The following is a 21,311-nucleotide window of genomic DNA, read 5'->3' on the forward strand; positions in this document are numbered from 1 at the left end:
GTCTTGTGATCAGTATCTACAATCTAATTCAGAGCTGAAATTTATAACAGCATTTGCTTTGAGACTTTTTCTGAACAGAACTCTTGTTTCAGATTTTAAGCATGGTGAAAGGATGCCTTGCCATACTATATAGTTTTTCAGTACTGTTGCCTGATCAGAGGAATAACAAGGTATCTTTGTTTGTAAACAATTTGATATTGCAGAATAAATAGCTTCTCAATACACAGCTAGGATTCCTGTAATTAGTTTGATCTTCCACATTGTTTAAATCAGTACTGAAAGCTCATTTTATTTGCTGCTTATATTGTAGTTTGAAACCTTTAAAATCTGTTTAAGTGCATTAATAGTTCTGTAAATCATAGTCTGCTCATGTTACAGAAAATATAGTTTTGCAGAATAGCATGTGCTGAACTGCACTGTCTGAAAGCCTGGATAAAAATCACACATGATAAGCATAGGAAAAGATTTTTTTGGACATACTGATGGCTGCATTTACATGTCTGTACTGCAGATTAATAGGCTACCTTTTTACATGCAAAATTTGGATGCCAATCTCTTTCTATAATTTTTCATGCTGCTGTGTATTTTAAAGGGTCAGAGTGATGAATACTTTACAATACTTAGTACCACTATTTAGTTCATATTTTTTTCTAGCAACTTTAAGCACTAATTGGGGTGGGGGGGAGAAAATAAAACTGAGGATCTTTTCTCTCTGCTAAGTATTTAATGACTTGGTTTGGTAACTGGAGTTGAAGGGAAATGAAATTATTTTGCCTTGTGAGCATTTTTCTTGTCAGCTGAATTCTGAACATCCTTGAGTATAGGAATATAGTTTGGATGGAACAAATAGAGACTAAAATTTGGAACTTGGTAGTTCTTGTTGTTTTCCAACTAGAGGATATTTCATTTTGAGTACGAGTGTAATGTTTGTTTGGATACTATGTTCAGAATTCCATCCCTAGTGTCATTTGACTTACAACTTTCATGAAATATAGGCAAAGAAATTCATGTGTTCTGCATCAGCTGTCACAGGACAGCCTGTCCAGCTAGCCTAGGAAGGTTAAGCTGTTTGCCAGAAATGCTTTCTAGGCACTGGATCTATTAAAATACGTTTGGTAAAATCCAGAAGGTTAAGATCTGGTTTGTCACTACAGGAACCAAGATTGTAATAGAGTTCTGAGAACAGTCCAGGCCTTAACAGGAGACACCATGTTGTAAGGTAGCACAATGAAGCAGTGGAAAAAGAGGAAATGTACCTGGCTGCAAGTGGAGATTTCCAGTAGGGCTTAGAATAGTATAGATAATCATAGAGTAAGTAGAGAAATTTTAGGAAGTGCATTCCTATAAACAAGAATTTTCCCAGTAAAGCTATGACAAAGCCTGCTTAGCTGTGCTAACTGAAGTCCCCTAGTAGCAAATTGTTGAAACCTACAAAGTGAGTTCTATTTGCAGATTTTAGCTACCTTTTCAGAAAGTTCTGACATGAAAAATTCTATTTTGCTCATGTAACTACAGAATTTCACTGTAGTGGCTGTGCTCTATTTCTGCTCCTTATGCAATATATCCAGTGTGGTCAACTGTACCAAAACCTATACCCAAGTGAAAATTGAATGAGGTGCTTCAGGGTGTAATTTTAAGACAAAGTCTTGAAGTCAAAACTGATGCATATGTACTCCCTTGTCTCCTGGCTCATCCAGCTACAAACTCATGTAGATGAAAACTCCTGGGCAGGAGGGAAAAATCCATTCTAAAAATAATAAACTAAATGTTAACTTCTTGAATCATAAAGATGGAAATAAGAAGGAGCTAAACAGCTATGATGTAGCCTACATAAATTAATATGCATCTACACCCCTTAAAAGTCAAGGTAGTTGGCAAGCTGAACACAGGTGCTGCTTGTATGTTCAAAAATGCCAGGCAATAACACTTTCTGAATATTCCTGGCTGACCTGTTAGCTGGAAGGAAAAAACAGAAAGCTGCCTGTGCGATTATGTCCATAAATTCAAGTAAAGACAGACATGAAATTTCCTTTGAGATTCTGTTGACACCCACTTCAAAGCTGCTGCTTCTTAAGAGTCCAGCTGTGGAGAGAATCTGTTTGTAACAGCTGATCACTGATAAACTGAGTGTACATTTTGGTTGCAGAAATGGTTATGAAAAATTGACCTAGAACTGGTGCACTGTCCAACCTGAATACTGAGGTGCTGCCAGCAGAGCTCTTCTCTAGCAGCTGCTGTTTCATAAGCTGTGGGGGAAAAGTGCTGTCCTTGTTAGAAATTTGGCTTGATAATATTGTCAGGTTTTGTGTTATAAACTGTCTATAGCATTTGAAAAAATAGAACATGTAAATGCAGGACAGTTGATGCTTTTAGTAGCAATAATGTGTTAACATCATTTTATGCCTTTCTGAACTCTTCATATAGTAGTGACTTAAATCTTAAGCATTTTTTATTCTATCTGTATTTGCAGATCACCAGGAGAACCGCACTCTGAAAACATTGAAACTAGCCGAATGTAAGTAAAGAAGTGGATGAGTCTGGTGTATTTTGTTTAAATTTTAACATCTGTAACAGCTAGTTTTGCACTTGAGGAAGCAAAAAAGACAAATGCTGACTAGAATTGTGAAATTACATTAGAATTTTGCTGTGGAAAAATAAATTTTAAGCCTCTGTAGAAATTGTGATGGTGGTTTGTTTTGGTTTTGGTTTTTTTTTTTGAGGGTAAATGGGTTGAAAGGAAAATTCAGAGGTTTAATTTAATGTGAACCAGTAGATGGTAGCATAATACAGTGTCAGAAATCTCCAGACCTATATTCAGACTTGACAGTAGGGGTGTAATTTCCATCTGCTATTCATTAACATCTTGCTTGGGTTTGAAGATACTTCAGTACTAAGGCACAGTGCTTGCTGCTAATACCTGTTGTGGCTGATAAATAGATGAACTAAAAAAAAACCCAAAGAAAACCTGACTTAATTTGGCAAATTTGTGTACTAGTTACTTCTAGAAGCAGAAAACTAGCTTTCTTTCACTAAATGATAATTGTGTAGCATTTTGTTCACAATTCTGAACCTTCTATGTCTTCATTAGCCTAGAAGCTAAGATAAATTAGAAACAAGATTGTTGTGACAGACTAACGTTTATTTCAAATTCAAGAGAGTCTCAGGAATGAGTGGGCCTTTTTTAAAGTAAGAAAAGTCATTTGAGACTTACTTCATCTGTGAGTTAGCAAACACATTCTTCTCTAGTTTTTCAAACTGCCCTGTCATAGAATTCAAATAGGGGAAATCACCAACTCTCTTTTTCTGGCTTACAGCAGAAGTTTCAAAGTAATAGAGGGAGTGTAGCCCAGTGGTTAGAGTACTGTCTGAGGCTTTTAAAGATCTGGATTCTTTTCTGCCGCAAACTACTTCTCTGACCTTAAACTGTCTTCTCCACACCCTTCCCCTGAGTAATCTAGTGTTTTAGCACTGTGGGTTGAATGCCAGTTTCAGGATACATTTCAGGCAAGGGACATAGTGTGAATTGCTCAAGGATTTCTCTGCTGTAGCTGCCAAACTTGGGGAGGAGCAAAGCTGAAGTGGGGCCCTCCACATGGGACTGCATACCTAACCTTGGAAGTGGTGAAAAGGAAATAAGAAATACATTCCCCATGTTCTTTTAGCAATTCACTTCAGTGAAGTCTTCTCTTGCACTAGCAGGAGTATTTTCTCCGGGACGAAGAACTTGTTTTTTTGCTCTTCTGTGCCATCTACTACAGAAATGCTGTCTAGCTGCTTACTTAGGAGTACAAGTTGCAGCAATCCAGATCTGAGAGGTTATTGGTTGTCACTATGTGGACATCTGTTAAGAGACAGAGGTTGCAGGGCAAAAACCATGCTCTGTTCTGCTCCAGTAGCAGCCTGTGATGCATTGTATTTTATTGCTTCTGCAGCAAGTTGAGTTCTATTCTTTTGTTTCCCTGACCTAGCCACACCAGGGAAATCAAACTGTAGACTAGCTGTAGTCCACTCTGGATATTGTTAGTTGAAAACTGCTTTATACATACTGTAAGAAAAGATGTGTCCAAAAAAGGCATCTTGACTGGTGTGAAACAGACTCAAAACAGACCTATGATAAATCAGAAGGAAAAGGCAGTTCCATTCAGCCTTCTAGCAGTCTTAAGAATTTTTTTATATATCATTCTTAAAACAGACCCTGAAAAAATGATTTGCAGTAACAAGCTTTTCTGTATAAAAGCCAAATTTAACTTTTTTTTTTTTTTGCTGCAGAGCTGCTTGTCTGTCTAAAATACATGTAAGCCAGCCAAGTTGTGGAGTTTCACATACTTGTCTGAATAGTAGTTATTCAGTATTCATGCATGGTACACTCACAAAACTCAATTTTGTAAAACCAAAGCGCTGTGCTGTGTATATTGACCGGTACAGAGAGCTACTGCGGTCCTGCTGCGTAGTTGCTCTTGCCACAAAGTGGCATGGGAGGCTGAGTAACACTGATCTGCAAGCCTACTGTGTAGCTGAAACAGTTACTATGTTATTTACATGCCTGCAATTCATTAATAAATACAGTGACTTAAGTAAGAATTTTATTTGCATAATACACGTTTGGTTTTGTCCTGGTTTGCTGATGTAATTGCTTTGTTTCCTTGTTTTGGACTGCAAAGCTTTATACCAAGAGTGCAGTCACATGTTTCACACATGTGAATTTAAATTAAATGTAAAAAATACACTGATTCTTTCAAGTTCTTCCATGGCTAAATTCCACTTATCCCAGGCTTTTCAAGGTCTGCCCCTCTGTGATGAGCATCTTGGTGCTAGCTCAGTGAGGAGTCTTTTCTTTCCATAGCATTCATTCCTGACTTTGGCTAAGATCAGTAGCATCTCCTGTCTGCTCCTGTCACAGGTCTGCACTAATTTTTGGCTTCAATTAGTATAGCTTTCTTAAGACTTCTTTAGCACTAACTTACATACTTCTTGTTTTCTTCACTGGTAACTTGATGTTTTTGTCAATGTGTGTGTTTTGATTCTGTGTACTGTCACATATCAAGGCACAAGTTTGGGTATTTTGCACAGGCTTTCTGTGCATTCATCTTTCTGTTCTTGAGGATGAGGGTAATTTTGAAACCTTTCTTCAAAGTTGTGGAACACACCTTCCCCCCCCCCCCCCCCCATTTAAAATGTTACAGTTGCAGATGATGTATAGCCAGCTCATATTGGAGTGATGGCTGGTTTATTTCCCTTGAAAGAATGGCAAAGTAAAATGTTACAGATGCTTCAAAATAGGCCAGAAAAACCTTACAATTGTTGCATTTGTATATACAGTAACTCTATAAATATTAGTATCTTTCATGATACATATGTTCAGATTGTATCCTAGTGATTTCTAGACATACAATGCCTTAGATTTACTTTCTTCATAGCTGGAAACACAGGTGAGTTTACATAGCATAGGCATGGGATATACTGATCATGCCCCCTACATCAAACCTTGCCGCATAGGTATTTTTGTTATTTGCTGCTTGTTTTATTGTCATTCTTGGAAGGAAATATTTAAGAAATAACTTTGTGTATATCTACTGTGATCTACCTAGGACAAAATTTTTTAAAATCGTTTTTGGAGCCTTTTGCAACATATCCTTGAGCTAGGCAGTGATTCCCTTGAGAAAACTTCATCAGTTAATAAGACTACATTGTCTCTGTTCAAGAATTACTGCTTTCTTGCACTTAACTACTTAAGTTACAATTGTCTGTTTAAACTTTGCTTCCTAGAGCAAAAGTGCAGCAAGATAAGTTGATCAATTTTGGAATGATTTGAAAGAAAGGGAATTTCAGATTTTTCACTGGAAAGTAAAACTCAATCAATTGTATTATAGACCTTGATTCCAGTGAAGCCTGGAGGATGTTGTAAATGTTAGCATTTGAAACTAAAGAGAGAGAAAGCTTTAAGAGGAGCTGTTTCTCTCTGGACTTCTCTAATCCACAAATGCTGGACTATTTTTAAACTGGCAATTCAGGTGTTTAAATCTTACTTGTACTTGATTTCTATGTGATCATACTCATCCTTCTAATAGTGTTGTGCAGAAAGAAGGCATAGTAAAATAAAAGCCATTGTGGAAGCTTAAGTGTTCTGGAGCTTTTAATAACTTGAAAATACAGTTTTGTGTTTGTTTTACTTGACCACTTTTCTTAATGTTGTACAAGGAAAGTGTAAGTTTGAGATATCTTCTTTGCAGGTCAGTCTTAATTGTTGCAATGGTCAGCCCTCTTCTTAGATCAGTTTTTTTGTCTGAAATTTTTCTTGTATCACATTCTCTATTGAAACATTCTGGTGGTCCATATGTAGATAATCTGCAGGTGTTCTGTGTAGTCTGAGTCAATGTCTCCAACATAATGTCTGTGTCTTTTGACATCTCACTGCAGTGCTGAGATTCATCTCTTTTGTTTGCACTGCTGATCAAACTTGTATATAAATATCATACTTGACAAATTCAACTTTGTTCAGTAGAGGCAAACATGAAGTTTAGTTGTACTTGCTTGATGTCTTTAACCAAGGGAAAGCAACATGGAAGGTGCTAAAGAATATTTGTTTTGCTTATTTTTTTTCTTTTGTCCTGAATGTAAAAGCTGGACTTGAAAGATTCCTGCAAGTATGTGGAATTTGTTATTCACTTATTTCCAAGAAAGTCAAAGTTGGTCTAATTGTGGCCTCCAGCAAGTATGAGGTGTTAGACTTCAGGAGTCCTTACGTAAAACAAGATTTGTAGACCTGTTGAATGTTTTGCGTGGTTGGAGATGATTGTTCTGCAGAAGTGTAACAATTGATATTTTTGTACATTGATGTACTCATTTTTTATTACAAATACAAATTTGTTCAAAGACAGTAAAATGTTTAAAGTTTATAGTCAGTCCTAAACTTGTTACTAAGTTTATTCCATCAGTAATCTAAATTATTTTTGCTTTGTAGTTAACTAAATTTATAGGCATTTTAAATGTGGGCTACATTTTTTTCCGGCCTTTTCAAAAGACACTGATTCTGTGAGCATGAGCATAGTATTTAAAACTAATACCATTTACATATGCTGATTGGCTTTTGTGATTGCCTGATAATTGTTTCCCCATAATCAGTTATTTAATGGCTTCAGACCTTTAATGGTGGTGGGTTTTTTCTGGGTGGTGGAGAATTGAGGATTTTTCCTTAAGTTTCTTAGGTTGAAAAGCCAAGGTGTTATAGATGCTTTATTTATCTCCCAATTTTATGGCTAATTAAATGATGGAGGGATGATATAGGTGACAGACCCTGCATACTGTATTGAGAAGGACAGGTAAGAATGAGAGTATGGTGGTCTATGGAAGGACACTACCTCTGTGGAGTCTTGGAGCTAATTACCTTAAGAGCAAAAGGTGGTTGTAAAGGGTGCTTTTGTAATAAAAGGTGCTTTTCCAATAGGTATGTAGCAAGGTAACTTGTTTGTGAGACAAGATTGAGATACGTGCTGACCACATTCTTGATCTCCTCCCTGTCTTTCTGCATTCTTCCATAAAGCCAAGTCAACTCTTCTGTTCTGAGGTTCACCCTTCCTGAGGAAGTGCCATGCCTGACTTGCTTTGCCAGCAACTAATGTTCCCCCAAGGCACAATGGATCTAGAATACATGTTGGGGAGGGCAGGTCCTTTGGGTGAAGCCAGTATGGGCCAATGGGACTCACAGTCTGAATTCCAGCTATTGGGGCTCTTCACAGTGAAAAGAATGAGCTTTGGAAAACACAAGCTTCCTGTGCCTGTGTGTCTGCATTTACAAACATACATTTGCTGAAGTGCCAGTGGCCAAGGCAGGCAAAAGGTGTTAAAACACTGCTGGCACAGAGGGCTTAGCTCCAGCTCTGAGTGGAGTGTTTGGCATACAAGACATTGCAAATGGGTCTGTGTGGGCCATGCTTTTACTGAAAGCTTGTCTTCTCTAGCACTGCTGTTCTTACTGTAACTGAACAGAACCCAGAAACCAACATGCAAAGGTTGAAACTGAAACTCAGAAAGCAGTATTTAACTTCACAAAGATGTCCATCTGTAACTGACACTTCTTTTCTGCTGGTTGTTGTACTTCTAAAGTATAATAGAAATGTTGCAGGTGTAGATAGAAGTCACAAATACCTGTTTCTGATCTTTTCCTATCCAAAAGACAAATACAAATTTTTCTCTAGTTTTTATGAACATCAATGGTTTTGTTGGATTTTCTTTTCATGAAGAAAGAAAATAGCTTGTGACCATTTGAGCACTTCTGAATTCCTAGTGCTTCCATTAAAAGTCATTGTTGTAGTTTTCCACTTACTATAACTGCCCATCTTGTGAGAGTTCTGTGTAGAAACAATGTAGAAGTTTTGTCCCAAGTGGAAACCATTCAGAAATACATAATTTCGTACTGATAATTGTAGTAAAGTAAGAAACCTTTGTATGTATTTATAAAATTTCGGTAAGCTTAAATCAAACCCGATGCATTTATGCAGATAATTTCACTTTAGTCAAGTTTTGAAGCTTAGATGAAAGTTCTTTGCTTTTGGGTGAACTTTTAAAGAATTATATGCTTCATTTTTCTCTAAAACCTCTTAAATGTTTAAACTTTTCTGGTCACAAAAGTTTCCTTTTTTGTAGCATTTTCCTGTATTTAGTTCAAGGTATTCAAGAAACACAAATTAGGTGCTGTAACATAGGAACTTCTGAACAAGTACACACAGTCCCTTGTTACACAGGTTTTAGACAGTCCAAAATTGCTTGATGACCCAAAATGTGGCCCAGTGAGCTTTGCCTGCATATCTAGAAAGGCAGAGGCTCAGTGATACATATTCCAAAACTGGAGTATCACTGGGAAGTGTTAAAATTACAAAGGCAAAGTAACAGTAACAAAGAACAATTAAAAAGCCTAAAGACTTGCTCTTTGCGAGTACCACAAAGTCAGTGAACGTGTGCAGCAAACAAGTCACTGAGTTTATAAAAGGAACACTGAATCCCTGTGTAAGCAGTTACATGGAGCTGCAGTTTTCACAGCATAGCCCAAGCAAAGAATAGAGAAGAGTTTTGTGTTCCCTCGCTTGATAAGCCAATTTTAATGCCTCAGGTTAAGAACTTAAGTTTTGTGCAAGGGAATGTAAAAAAAGATCAAATTTTCACTTCTGGTAAATGTAGAAGATGGGCAGCTACTTTTTTTATTCTGCATAATGTAAGGAAATGTGGCCTGTTTCCACTAGGCAGTGACTGTCATTCCTCAAGTACCCACTGAGAATACGGTATAGAATCCCTTAACTGTTCTGTAAAATCACACACTGGCTTACTTAAACTGCATTCTCTGTAAGTGCTTTCATGGATGGGTGTCAGTAAGGGTAAGCCTTGTGGGAAGGCTCAGTAAATTCTATTCTACCTTCTTAGGTCTGTGTCCTTACTTTGTCTTGAATTTTTTTTTCCCTTTTGTTTACCTAAGGCCATGTCAGAAGTCTGTGGAACAGCTGCTAGGTAGGGGTGGGGGTAAATTTTGATACTACTCTGTTCTGGTACTGTTGCACATTGTCATGGTTACTTCCATAGTTGATTTAAAATAAAATTAAAAAGAAGTCACTTTCAGTTGAACTTTCTGTGTCTAATAGAATCTCACAGAACTTGAGTCACTGAGGCTGAGGCCATGGGTCAAGCTGAAGTTTGTACAAACAGTATTACTGTAGGCATAGCACAGTTTGAGAAGTAATTAGTAGTTGAATATTGGACACAAATACCCAAATCTCTCAGAAATTAATGGGGATAAATCTAAGCTTAGTTTTGTTTCCTGGCATCTTGGAAATGACCTGACTAAAGTCCTGTGGTGTTGCTATATCCATTTTTATACACTGAAATAACTTCATACAAACGAGGTGTTGTGTAAGCTAGAAAGATGTGCATTCCTCTGAGACTGACAATTTCTTCAGCTTGAAAATACAAGTTCTCTCTACTTAAGGAGCTGGTCAGCTTTCCATGACATATTTAGTATAAGTGAGAACTCTAGCTGTGTTAGGTAAATAATTACACACCTGTATCGTTACTATATACTCAGAACAGCTATGAGAAATAATCCATATAATACTTGCAGCTGTATTATGTAAGTCAGAAAACTATGGGTGGAAAAAATTGTGATCTACATGTTGACTGCAATGCAGAAATAAGGAAAATATGGTGTGGAAGGATAAAGTCAGAATGATGTGTATATGAACTAACAGCCATATTGTGTGCACTGTGGAAAAGCTGGTCAGTAAGACAGAAGGATGAAAATGAAAGGAACAGTGAGTTTCAACTTAAGGTACAAAGAGCTTTTGTGAAGGCATCAAGGTAATACATAGAAGAGGTTGCCAGAGGAAAAGAAGGAGCATACTGGAGAGACAGGTGGCCATATCTTACATGTAAAAGCTTGATATTGCCTGTTTTCATATGCCAGTATTTCACACTCAGTAATTCCACCCTTTCAGATTTAAAGTCAAGAATGAACAAAGCATGAAATCTTGGCATTCAGGAGTAGAAGTCTTTGAAATCATATAATGGCTAAAGCTGTGTTAAAACACTTGTTTTAGAGCCTCTATACTAAAAGCTGAAACATGAAAGATACATACATGTATGTGGAGAGAGACAAGTTTTCTTAAATCTTCATATAAAAACTGCAGAGGTTGCTTCCCATGTTCTACCTTTAATCATACAGTATCATTACAATTCGGTAAAAAGCCTGCATGGTACACCATAGCAACGTTTGAAAGGCTTCATAGCTAATATTTTTTTTCATTAACTCATTTTCTTAAGTGAAGTGAAAGCTTGGGGGTTTCTTTCCAAAATGTGGTCAGCTATGGTACTCTTGTTGCATGCAGCTTCTGTCCTTGTTACCTGCACCTTTCCAGCAATTTCTTTACCATCTGTATGTTTAAGTCTGTGACTTTGTTACATTTTCTTGTGTGTATATGTAGTATTGAACACACTAACTTGTATAGAAACACAGTTGTAATTCTTCAAATACATACTTGCCCATGTATGATTGCAGGACAAAGTCAAGACTTTTTTAGAGAACCATACACCTTTCTAAGCTGAAGAGAGAGATAGTCAGCCTTGTGCTCATCCATAATAATGATTTTGTCATCAGATTAATTAATATTTTCCATATAGATTTAAATGGACTAAATCTGCTAAGTTACCTGGAATTTTGTTCAAAAATTGTTTTTCTTTAAAAGGTTTTATAGCCTATTGGTGTGATGTTGATGGTATTACTAAATAAATGCTTGTATTGTTTGCATTTCGTGCTTCCTCCCTGTCACTGGTGACCATACCTCAATACTATTCATCAGCCTCAATCACCTGTAGGAGATCCAGTTCTGTTTCACTTGCAGCCTTGTTTTGTATCTAAATTGCTCCTTTTTTTTCAGTGACAATTAGGATTGTTCAGAGCTAAAGAATGTTGTGACCCCTGTAACACTAGACTGTAAAGCTGTGCATAAACAGGATTTACCTTTCATTTACACAGGACTTACAAATTGAAATTTTCTGTTAAAAGTATTTGCATTAGTCAAGATGAGAATCCTGCATTGGGAAAAAAATTAACAAAAACAACCAAAAATATAAAAAAAAAACCCTCTGTCCTCTCTGACACACAAATCTTGTGTTTCAGGGCCTGACTAATCTCTGCGTTGCTGATGCTTTTGAATGAGCTTTGTATGTGGAAGCTCTACTAATCCCTGTACTTACTGTTTGAATGTTTGCTACAGGAAGCGAGCAGCTGCAAAGCATCTAATAGAGCGCTACTACCATCAGTTAACTGAGGGCTGTGGAAATGAAGCCTGCACGAATGAATTTTGTGCTTCCTGTCCAACTTTTCTCCGTATGGATAACAATGCAGCAGCCATTAAGGCCCTCGAGCTTTATAAGATTAATGCAAAACTCTGTGATCCTCATCCCTCCAAGAAAGGAACAAGCTCAGCTTACCTAGAAAACAATTCCAAAGGTGCCCATAACAATTCCTGCACTGACAGAAAAATGAACAAGAAGGAGTTGCAAGGCCCAAGAGATGATTTTAAAGGTAAGATATTTTCAGATTTCCCTAAAATAAAATACGTTTAATATGCATGGGTATAAGCCTATGGAATTCACTGTGCTGGTGTTCTGCTGAGTGGGGTTGTGTTCTGATGACTGAGGAAGTAAAATACAATAGGCAAACATTTTACTATAGATTTTGAAAATGACTGGTTTAATGCTGCATGCTGATTCCAAACCTGCATCTTTGTCACATGTCTGTTAAAATCTGTGTGCATTTATTGCTTTCTGAGATTACTGGCTTTGCAAATAAGGACAGGTTGTTTTAAGTGGTGTTGTATGACTGCTTTCATTTCACTAGTTTAGCTTTTCTACAGTTAACGAGTTACAAAAGTTATAGTTCAATTAATGCTAGATTCTGTTAAGAAGCTTAAAAAATTATATATGTTGTTAGGCAATGCATCTACTAAACTAAAAATAAGCAAAGTGATTTCTAAGCCAGTGTACAAAAATGTAACACTGGGTCTTTGAAAAGCTAGAAAAGTTAAAGAGCTCTCTAGAATAGTAGACACAAACTACAAGAAAAACTTCAGTTGTTGGCAAAACCTGTGGTAGAAATGGAAATCACATGCAGAATAAAGCCCTTGATCTTTGAGCAGACCATTTTTTAAGTATCATTTCAATGACCAGTGTGAACACAGTTCAGATTCATTCATTTCAGCTAAAGAAAGTGTAACTATTAACAGCGAAGAATTAAAGTCCTACAGAATCAGCAATAAAACATAACTGTGTTAGAAGGGACCTAAGATGTTCCAATCAATCAGTGTCAGTTTTTCCTTCTTCTGATGTAAGGATGAATTTGTCCACAAATTATTTATGATCTGAGTAAGCAAAGAGACAAATGTTATGGCAGGAAAAGAGGAGTCAGTGTAATGTTGGAAGGGCAAGAGGCACATTAGATCTATTTTGCGATTTGTCTCTTGGATTTGATTATATAAATGGAGGTGTGCACATACCGAATTCTCCTCCTCTCTGGCCCTGTAATAATTTCTGCCCAGGTAAGATACCTGAGAGTCTTCTCAACCTATCTCCAGTTGGCCAGAGACAGTCTTTTTGAAGTAGCAACTTGGATTTCATCTGTTGCAGTGTCACAAGTATTGACCTGTCTTTGTGGCTGTGTGGACAGAGAGCATTTATGTGTTCTTAAAGCTCACCTGGGACTGTTACCTTTTGGAATTAGACAAAGTCTAAAGAATCTAGCATTACAAGGTTTTTATAAGGTCCATCTGCAGAAACAATTTCTGGAAAAACTTCAGTTAAAGCCAAGGAAAATGATGTGCAGCTTGCTTTTGTGCTTGGCGTAGGATTGCAAGGACTAAATAAATGGGAAGAAATGTCCTTCAGAGAGTTTTTTCGATTACTGCTTTGTAGTGCTAAGTCCTTAGAGTATTTATTACCTTTTGGGAAAACCATATCTGGAGGCCATTGTCAGGATCTCAGTAAACTCTTATGGCAGACCAAGGAAGAGGAAGGAAATAGATTAGCTGCAAATATATAGAAAGCATGGGTTACAGATGTAGTCACATAGAGAACACCATTTCAAAATCAGTGTAATAATTACCTGGAAAGCTATTTTCAACTTTGGTCACCAAAGCATTAAATTGGAAACAGAGAAAGTCATTGAACACACAGTGAGCACACAATCATAAGAAAATTTCCATGAGAGATAGAAAATAATAAATTTGCTAATTGGGGAGTGTGGTGTTGGCAATATGTAGATCACATGCAGTCTTTTTCACTGTCAGGGATCACTGCTAAAGCTTGCCTTCATGTACAGATATATCATGGCGTATTATGGAGAACAGGGTCTGAGAGGAGGTAAGTTCACTTCATTGGATCACTGAATTGCAGAAGAAAGAATGAGAGGAGAAGGCATGTTAAAGCTCATATCTTCACACACAAGTCAACTAAAATTGACTTCAGGTAGAAGAAAGCTTCACTTACAGTTTTCTCCAGCTGTTCTCGGAGTTATGAAGTAAAAATAAGACAGACCCTTACGACAGTTCAGTTAGAGGATGGTCACAGGATATGATTTAAAACTTGGGAAACTGCCAATAGTGATAGCAAAATCTGAACTGGAAATAGCACATGGTTGGTTCCTAAAAACTAAAAATTTAAAAATTGACTGGGGAGTTCCTGTTCAAGTACAGAAATCTGAAATGCATCACATTGCTAAATTGTCAACTGTTGCTCCATAATCTCTGTGCTATGAGTACCCTCTGACATACTGAGTCAGTGAACTTGAGGCTGTGGTCCTCATTTTGAGGAGCTATGGCCTGGAATGGCATCTGTATCAGCAGTTAAATTTCTTCTAGTCAAGTTTGTTTCTTCAGCATGTGCTGCAGCAGATAAAAATAAACATTGCACTAAGCTTGAATCCTTTCGTAATACTTTCAGTGATGTTGCTTTTAAACAGGATGAGTTTTAGTTTCGAAGAATTTTCACTGTCCTCTGATTGGAAGTCAATCTCAGTAGCATGACATAAGCTTAATCCTTACTGTGCTATACTAGCCCTAAGAATGGCTTGAGCCACTGTATAAATCAATAGGTTGTCTGTCTTTGCATCATTTCAGTTATATTTTTAATGACTGTTTGGAATGAATGTTGGCATAGGCAATTGCATTTCAAAATTCTTGAAATCGTCCTTATTAAGATTACCTCTTCAGACAGAGGTGTTCAATTACTCTAGCATGGTTAGTGAATACATGGTTAGTGATGAGTATTTTAGGTCTCTAGAGATGTTATTAAACGGGTTTCATTGTAGTTCTGAATTGTCAGTTCAGAAGGATCTGCTTAAACCAGAACGTCTTTTTAGGGTCTGATCATGTGGTAATCCTACTCTGTTTGAGCAGTAGCATAGAAAGGTATAGACAATGTGTGTCTTCTCTTTTCTAAAGAGAGAGGAAAATTTCAGGTGGACTCAGGTTTGAGGAGAAGGGGGAGCAGAAGGGTATTTGGAGGCCATGCAGATGATATGTGCTAACAAATTTGTTAATTTCAGTAGTGTGTTAATAAGTATACTGAAGCTTTTTGTTCCAGTGAGGTCTAATGTACAAAGAGCTCAACCACATACCCAGTCATGTGTGTAATTTAGAATAGAATTAACCAGGTTGGAAAAGACTCTTGAGATCATCCAATCCAACCTATCATCCAACACTATCTAATCAACGAAACCATGGCACCAAGCACCCCATCCAGTCTCTTCCTAAACATCTCCAGTGGTGGTGACTGCACCACCTTCCTGGGCAGCCCATTCCAATGGCCAATCACTCTTTCTATGAAGAGCTTCTTCCTAACATCCACCCTAAACCTCCCCTGGCACAGCTTGAGCCTGTGTCCTATTTAGAAGGCACCAAATTTCTGAGCACATACTTGGTTTGGAGGGAGGATTTTCAGGTATTGGTTTAGAATAAAAACAGTTGCAGAAAACATTAGGGGGTTAAAAAATCTTGTATTCATTCTAATATAAAAAAAATTCTACTGAATCTTTTCTTGAAGTTCTGTTTTTAAGGGATAATGTACGAAGTCCATGCACATGTGCTGTTTGAAGAAAGAGGTTGATACAGTTTAGTTTGTGTATAGTTGTACATTAACTGTGCACATCTACCAGAAGACTGTATTGTCGCTCTTACTCATTGCTTTAAAGTTTAAACATGCTAATGAAATTATGAAGTATCTGCCTTCAATTTACCCAACACTGATGCTGTTGTTTCCAGTCTCAAGATTCCTTGAGTAGAGCCAATTGATAGTAGTTTATATTTTAAAATATTTTTCATAATAAAATGAATACTTTCATCTTTTCATAGATGTGACTTTTCTAACAGAAGACAAAATATATGAAATTCTTGAACTATGTCGGGAGAAAGAGGATTATTCCCCTTTAATCCGGGTGATTGGGAGAGTGTTTTCTAGTGCTGAAGCGTTGGTACAGAGTTTCCGAAAAGCCAAGCAGCACACCAAGGAGGAGCTCAAGTCTCTTCAAGGAAAGGATGAAGACAAAGATGAAGATGAGAAGGAAAAAGCTGCCTGCTCGGCTGCTGCTATGGAGGAAGATTCAGGTGCGTCGTCGTCGTCATCATCAAGAATAGGTGATAACACACAGGGAGACAATAACCTCCAAAAACTAGGCCCAGATGAAGTGTCTGTAGATATTGAAGCAGTCAGACGGGTCTATGATAGATTACTTTCTAATGAAAAAATAGAAACTGCCTTTTTAAATGCACTTGTGTACTTGTCACCTAATGTGGAATGTGACTTGACTTACCATAATGTGTACTCTCGGGATCCTAACTATCTGAATTTGTTTATTATTGTTATGGAGAATGGCAATCTTCATAGCCCAGAGTATCTGGAAATGGCTCTGCCATTGTTTTGCAAAGCAATGAGCAAACTACCCCTTGCAGCTCAAGCAAAACTGGTCAGATTGTGGTCTAAATACAGAGCAGACCAAATTCGGAGAATGATGGAAACATTTCAGCAGCTTATTACTTACAAAGTCATAAGCAACGAGTTCAATAGTCGGAACCTAGTGAACGATGATGATGCTGTTGTTGCTGCTTCAAAGTGCTTGAAAATGGTTTACTATGCAAATGTAGTAGGAGGGGATGTGGATACAGATCACAATGAAGAGGAAGATGAAGAACCCATCCCCGAATCAAGTGAACTAACTCTTCAAGAGCTGTTGGGTGAGGAGAGAAGAAATAAAAAGGGTCCTCGAGTGGACCCACTGGAAACTGAGCTTGGTGTTAAAACTATAGATTGCAGAAAACCACTCATCCCTTTTGAAGAATTTATTAATGAACCACTGAACGATGTTCTAGAAATGGACAAAGACTATACTTTCTTCAAAGTAGAAACAGAAAACAAATTCTCTTTTATGACCTGTCCCTTCATATTGAATGCTGTTACCAAGAACCTGGGGTTGTATTACGACAACAGAATCCGGATGTACAGTGAAAGACGCATAACTGTGCTCTACAGCTTAGTTCAAGGACAGCAACTCAACCCATATTTGAGACTCAAAGTGAGACGTGATCACATCATAGATGATGCGCTTGTGCGGGTAAGTCATGGGGCTTAAGTTTGTTGGTGCAAGCTATAGTAGGTGTTGACTGCTTTTTTTGTAGTAGTGGGCTTTGACTGAAAAGGACTGTGTGAGTGGAGAGTTGTATGTACTAGGTTTCCTCTACAAGAAACTCAGCTTTACTGAGTTTGAATTCTAAGTGTGCTACTGGATATTTGTGTATCAAACAGAACCACTTCTACTTAGAGTGATCGCAGACTTAGATGTTTAAAAGTTCTTATTAACAGATGCTGTTTCTGTGCTGTTACAGCTCTTAATGTTGAGAGTTACCAGTACTTGGTCATCTGGACTCTCTTGGATCATCTTCTGATAGTAAGGTTTTTTCATATGGAAGATGGGCTTAAAACCTTTTAGTTGTGCAGTCTTCTTGTGGACTGCCCTTCTGAGGGCCTGCACAATAAGCAGAACTTCTCTTTTATAAGCCTTGTTGCAATTTGGTGCAAATACCAATGACTGAGGAATGAGATGACAGACCAGTTAATACCCAAGAACTGAGAGAGCAGCTTGTTTCTGAATATGCTGGCTTCTTGAGGTAAAACCGAAAGCCATTTGCTCAATTTTGAAAGATGAGAATTAAACAGAATGCAAGCTATGAAGAATGGTTCTCAGTAAACTTTCTGTAAGCATGCCCTTTAATTTTAGGACTTTCTCTCTTACTTTTTTGCTTAATGCTGTTCTCTTTCAGCAGCTTATTTTTCTATGTTCTTACTAAAGTGCAATAATGTTTGTAAAACTTGAAGTTTAACCATGACTTTAAAGCTTGTTGTTAAAGAGCCAGACAGGTGATTGGAGACACTGGGGAAATTCGCTAGTTTGTGCCTCTCAATCCAAAAATGTCTTCTATCAACAAACCAAATTTTATATTGGGCAAATGAGAAATATACTGTTTCAAGCTTAAAGCTTACTGTGCATCAGTTTCCTGATTTAAGAATAGTTTCTGCAATTTCACTACCTCTCAAGCTTGCATCCATTTAGGTTTCATCACATTGGTTTAATAGAGTTTACTTCATTGACTGTTCAGCTTTGAGGGGAGGGAATATACATAAATACTGGAGAAAAAAGAGGAACAGTACTGTCTTGTTGGGATATGATGGGCTAAAAGAGGATAACAGCTAGTTCTGGGGAGGTATCACAGTATCACTAAGGCTGGAAGAGACCTCAAAGATCGAGTCCAACCTGTCACCACAGACCTCATGACTAGATCATGGCACCAAGTGCCTCGTCCAATCCCCTCTTGAACACCTCCAGGGATGGTGACTCCACCACCTCCCTGGGCAGCCCATTCTAATGACAAACCACTCTCTCAGTGAAGAACTTTCCCCTCACCTCGAGCCTAAACTTCCCCTGGCTCAGCTTGAGACTGTGTCCCCTTGTTCTGGTGCTGGTTGCCTGGGAGAAGAGAACAACCCCTTCCTGTCTACAACCACCTTGCAGGTAGTTGTAGAGAGCAATGAGGTCACCCCTGAGCCTTCTCTTCTCCAGGCTAAACAATCCCAGCTCCCTTAGCCTCTCCTCATAGGGCTTGTGCTCAAGGCCTCTCCCCAGCCTTGTTGCCCTTCTCTGGACATGTTCAAGTGTCTCAATGTCCTTCTTAAACTGAGGGGCCCAGAACTGGACACAGTACTCAAGGTGTGGGCTAACCAGTGCTGATTACAGGGGCAGAATGACCTCCCTGCTCCTGCTGTGGCCACACTGTTCCTGATACAGGCCAGGATGCCATTGGCCCTCTTGGCCACCTGGGCACACTGCTGTCTCATGTTCAGCCCACTATCAACCAGTACCCCCTTTCTGTTTGGCTTCTCTCCAGCCACTCTGACCCCAGTGAGGGGCAACATCAAGTTGGTGCAGCTGCTGTATCACAACAGGGCCACAGCAGTCATCACTGTGCGTGCATGTGGTCTGTTGGACATTCAGGTAATTCATATCAGATTAAGCACAAATATGCCAACTTAAATTGTGGCACCTTTGCAGAAGTCCTTACAAACAGCCTAGCAATCTAAGAGTACATGCCAAGGCAGTTGCCATGGATCCTTTTACGACTGTTAATGTCAAAACCCCAGAGAGTGAAAACATTAAACTGTTTCTCTTGGGATAGAAAATAAAGGAAAAAGATGAAGTTGTTCTAAATTCAAGATATGCCTATGACTTCATACAGATGGAACAAGGTGGCTATTCTCAGATGATGAGGACTTACACATATATCAACACAACTTTCTCTGTAATGGGTGCAGAACTCACCTGCTCACTATTGATATGTTTAATCTGATGATATGAAGTAACAGTGCTTAAGGAAGAGATTTTAAATATTCCTGAGGAAGTGTTAGGAATTAAGAAAGGAATTAATGGAATAATGCAGTGTTGCTGTTTACTATGGTGTGCCTAAGTCTCTCATTTGATTGTTCTTGCTTTAGTATTGAAAAGCATGCAATAGAAATACATTAGGAGAGTTCAGTGCTTGTCAAGGCCTCTCAAGGGTAAAAATATGACAGAGGACATAACAATGCCATAGGGAAGTTGAATAGGAAATACTGGTTTACTCAACTGGTAGCACTCAGTGACATTACCAAGAAGGAAGCTTAACATACAAAAGGGCATGATTTGCCACTTAGTCTGCCTTACAATTGTGGATGTCTTTGCCCAGAACTTGTAGCTCTTCATGAAATACCCATAAGAAGTTAATAGGTATTACAGACATTTTGATGTAACCCACAAATAAACCTCAGGAAGTCTCTAAGCTGCAAGTCTACTGGTAGCTTGAAAAGTATTATAGGGAAATACTGATCCACACTGTCATCTCAGTTTATTCAGTGAGCACCTGACCTGTTGAAGAATTCCATGCTGTTGTTACAGAAAGAACATGTAGCAGGTTAAGAGGCAATTTTACTAATTCTTCACAATTTGTTTCCATTTCCTAATTGGTATGAAATAGGTCTGCAGTAAGATGTTACTTGCTAGTCGTTACAGTAAGTTGATGTGTCTCTGACTGTAGTCAAAGATGGGTACCTGTAACAGCACTAACAGCATCACACCTAAGTGAGAGCTATGTTGTATGAGTTTGCATAAGCTATAGTGGCAGTTTTGAGTGCAGTATGGAACTTTGGAAGGGTCTTACTGAAAGATCTATCAGAAAGATCTTACCAAGATAATAGCCTTCAGCAGTAAGTAAACAATTATTCTTAGATCTGTTCAGTGGCATAATGTTTCCAAACATAAATTGCAAGTAACTAACTGATTATCAGTATTTTTACTCTTGAATTGCATTTTTTACTTTTGGGGTTTGAATAGTTACAGGCTGATCTATACTGATGTTGCTAGACCTGTGCCTTTACAGAACAGTCAGTTCAAACTTGGACTATATATGGAATAACTCTTATCAGTTCCTGAAAAAGGCAGCCTTCAGAAATACTGATTAAAATAAGGTTAAGGTGATCTTATTCATATTTTCCTTGTAAATGTTGGATATTTTTCAAGTGCAAATGGACTAAGTACCAGTCTTTCTCTGTTAATTAGTTGAGCTAATTAAATTACTGCCAAGCCATTTCCCTCTTACTGATACCTAATATTTAAACTTTGAGAATTCAGTATGTATATACTGTAACTTTTTGGACTTCATTAAAACAAGTAAGAGTAATAGTGATTTTTTTAATTATTATTACTGTAGGCTTTTCTCCTTTTATTGAGAATTTGAAGCACTATCTTCTAAATAACTTTGAAGCAATAATTTGTTTAACATTAAGAGAATTGTAAGTCATTCTGAAACATATAGCTCTAAGCATATAATGTGTTTACATGTTCATTTTCAATTTCTTTCCACATATGAAACTTGCATAAAAAAAGAATTTCATTTTTTAATTGTATTTGACTTACATGATACAAAGAATGCATGTGTATTTATACCTATTTGCATGTGCTAGTCTGAGAAGTTAGGGGGGTGGGGAGCAAATGGTGGAGTTGGTCAAGTTACAGTTCCCACTTTTAGTAGAAGAACCCTTACATTTGGGAGTTCAGTTTGCAGTTCCTGAAAGGAGGTAATATATTTTTTCTGTTTAAGGGGCTAGCTGTACTCTTGTGGAGTCATGTTCTTTGGATGGGGTAGTAATAAAAGGAAGTTCATCTGTTCTGCTTTTCATCCCCCATCAGTGTTTAT

The 21,311-nt window shown here is 37.8% G+C and overlaps 1 protein-coding gene across 5 annotated transcripts in view; it reads left to right on the plus strand.

Moving 5' to 3' along the window:
• The window catches only part of UBE3A (ubiquitin protein ligase E3A), a 57,163-nt gene that overhangs the window by 18,647 nt on the left and 17,205 nt on the right, over nucleotides 1-21,311 (plus strand). For 4 of the 5 annotated variants that reach the window (XM_054164496.1, XM_054164497.1, XM_054164498.1 and 1 more), the window contains 3 exons: nucleotides 2,471-2,515; nucleotides 11,757-12,067; nucleotides 15,888-17,143. In XM_054164496.1, coding sequence (XP_054020471.1) covers nucleotides 2,471-2,515; nucleotides 11,757-12,067; nucleotides 15,888-17,143 — 1,612 coding nt within the window. Of the gene's footprint in view, nucleotides 1-92; nucleotides 171-2,470; nucleotides 2,516-11,756; nucleotides 12,068-15,887; nucleotides 17,144-21,311 lie in introns of all 5 variants that reach the window. The other variant, XM_054164500.1, reaches the window with a different exon arrangement.

This window comes from Dryobates pubescens, chromosome 10 (genome assembly GCF_014839835.1).
Source record: "Dryobates pubescens isolate bDryPub1 chromosome 10, bDryPub1.pri, whole genome shotgun sequence".
NCBI lineage: Eukaryota > Metazoa > Chordata > Aves > Piciformes > Picidae > Dryobates > Dryobates pubescens.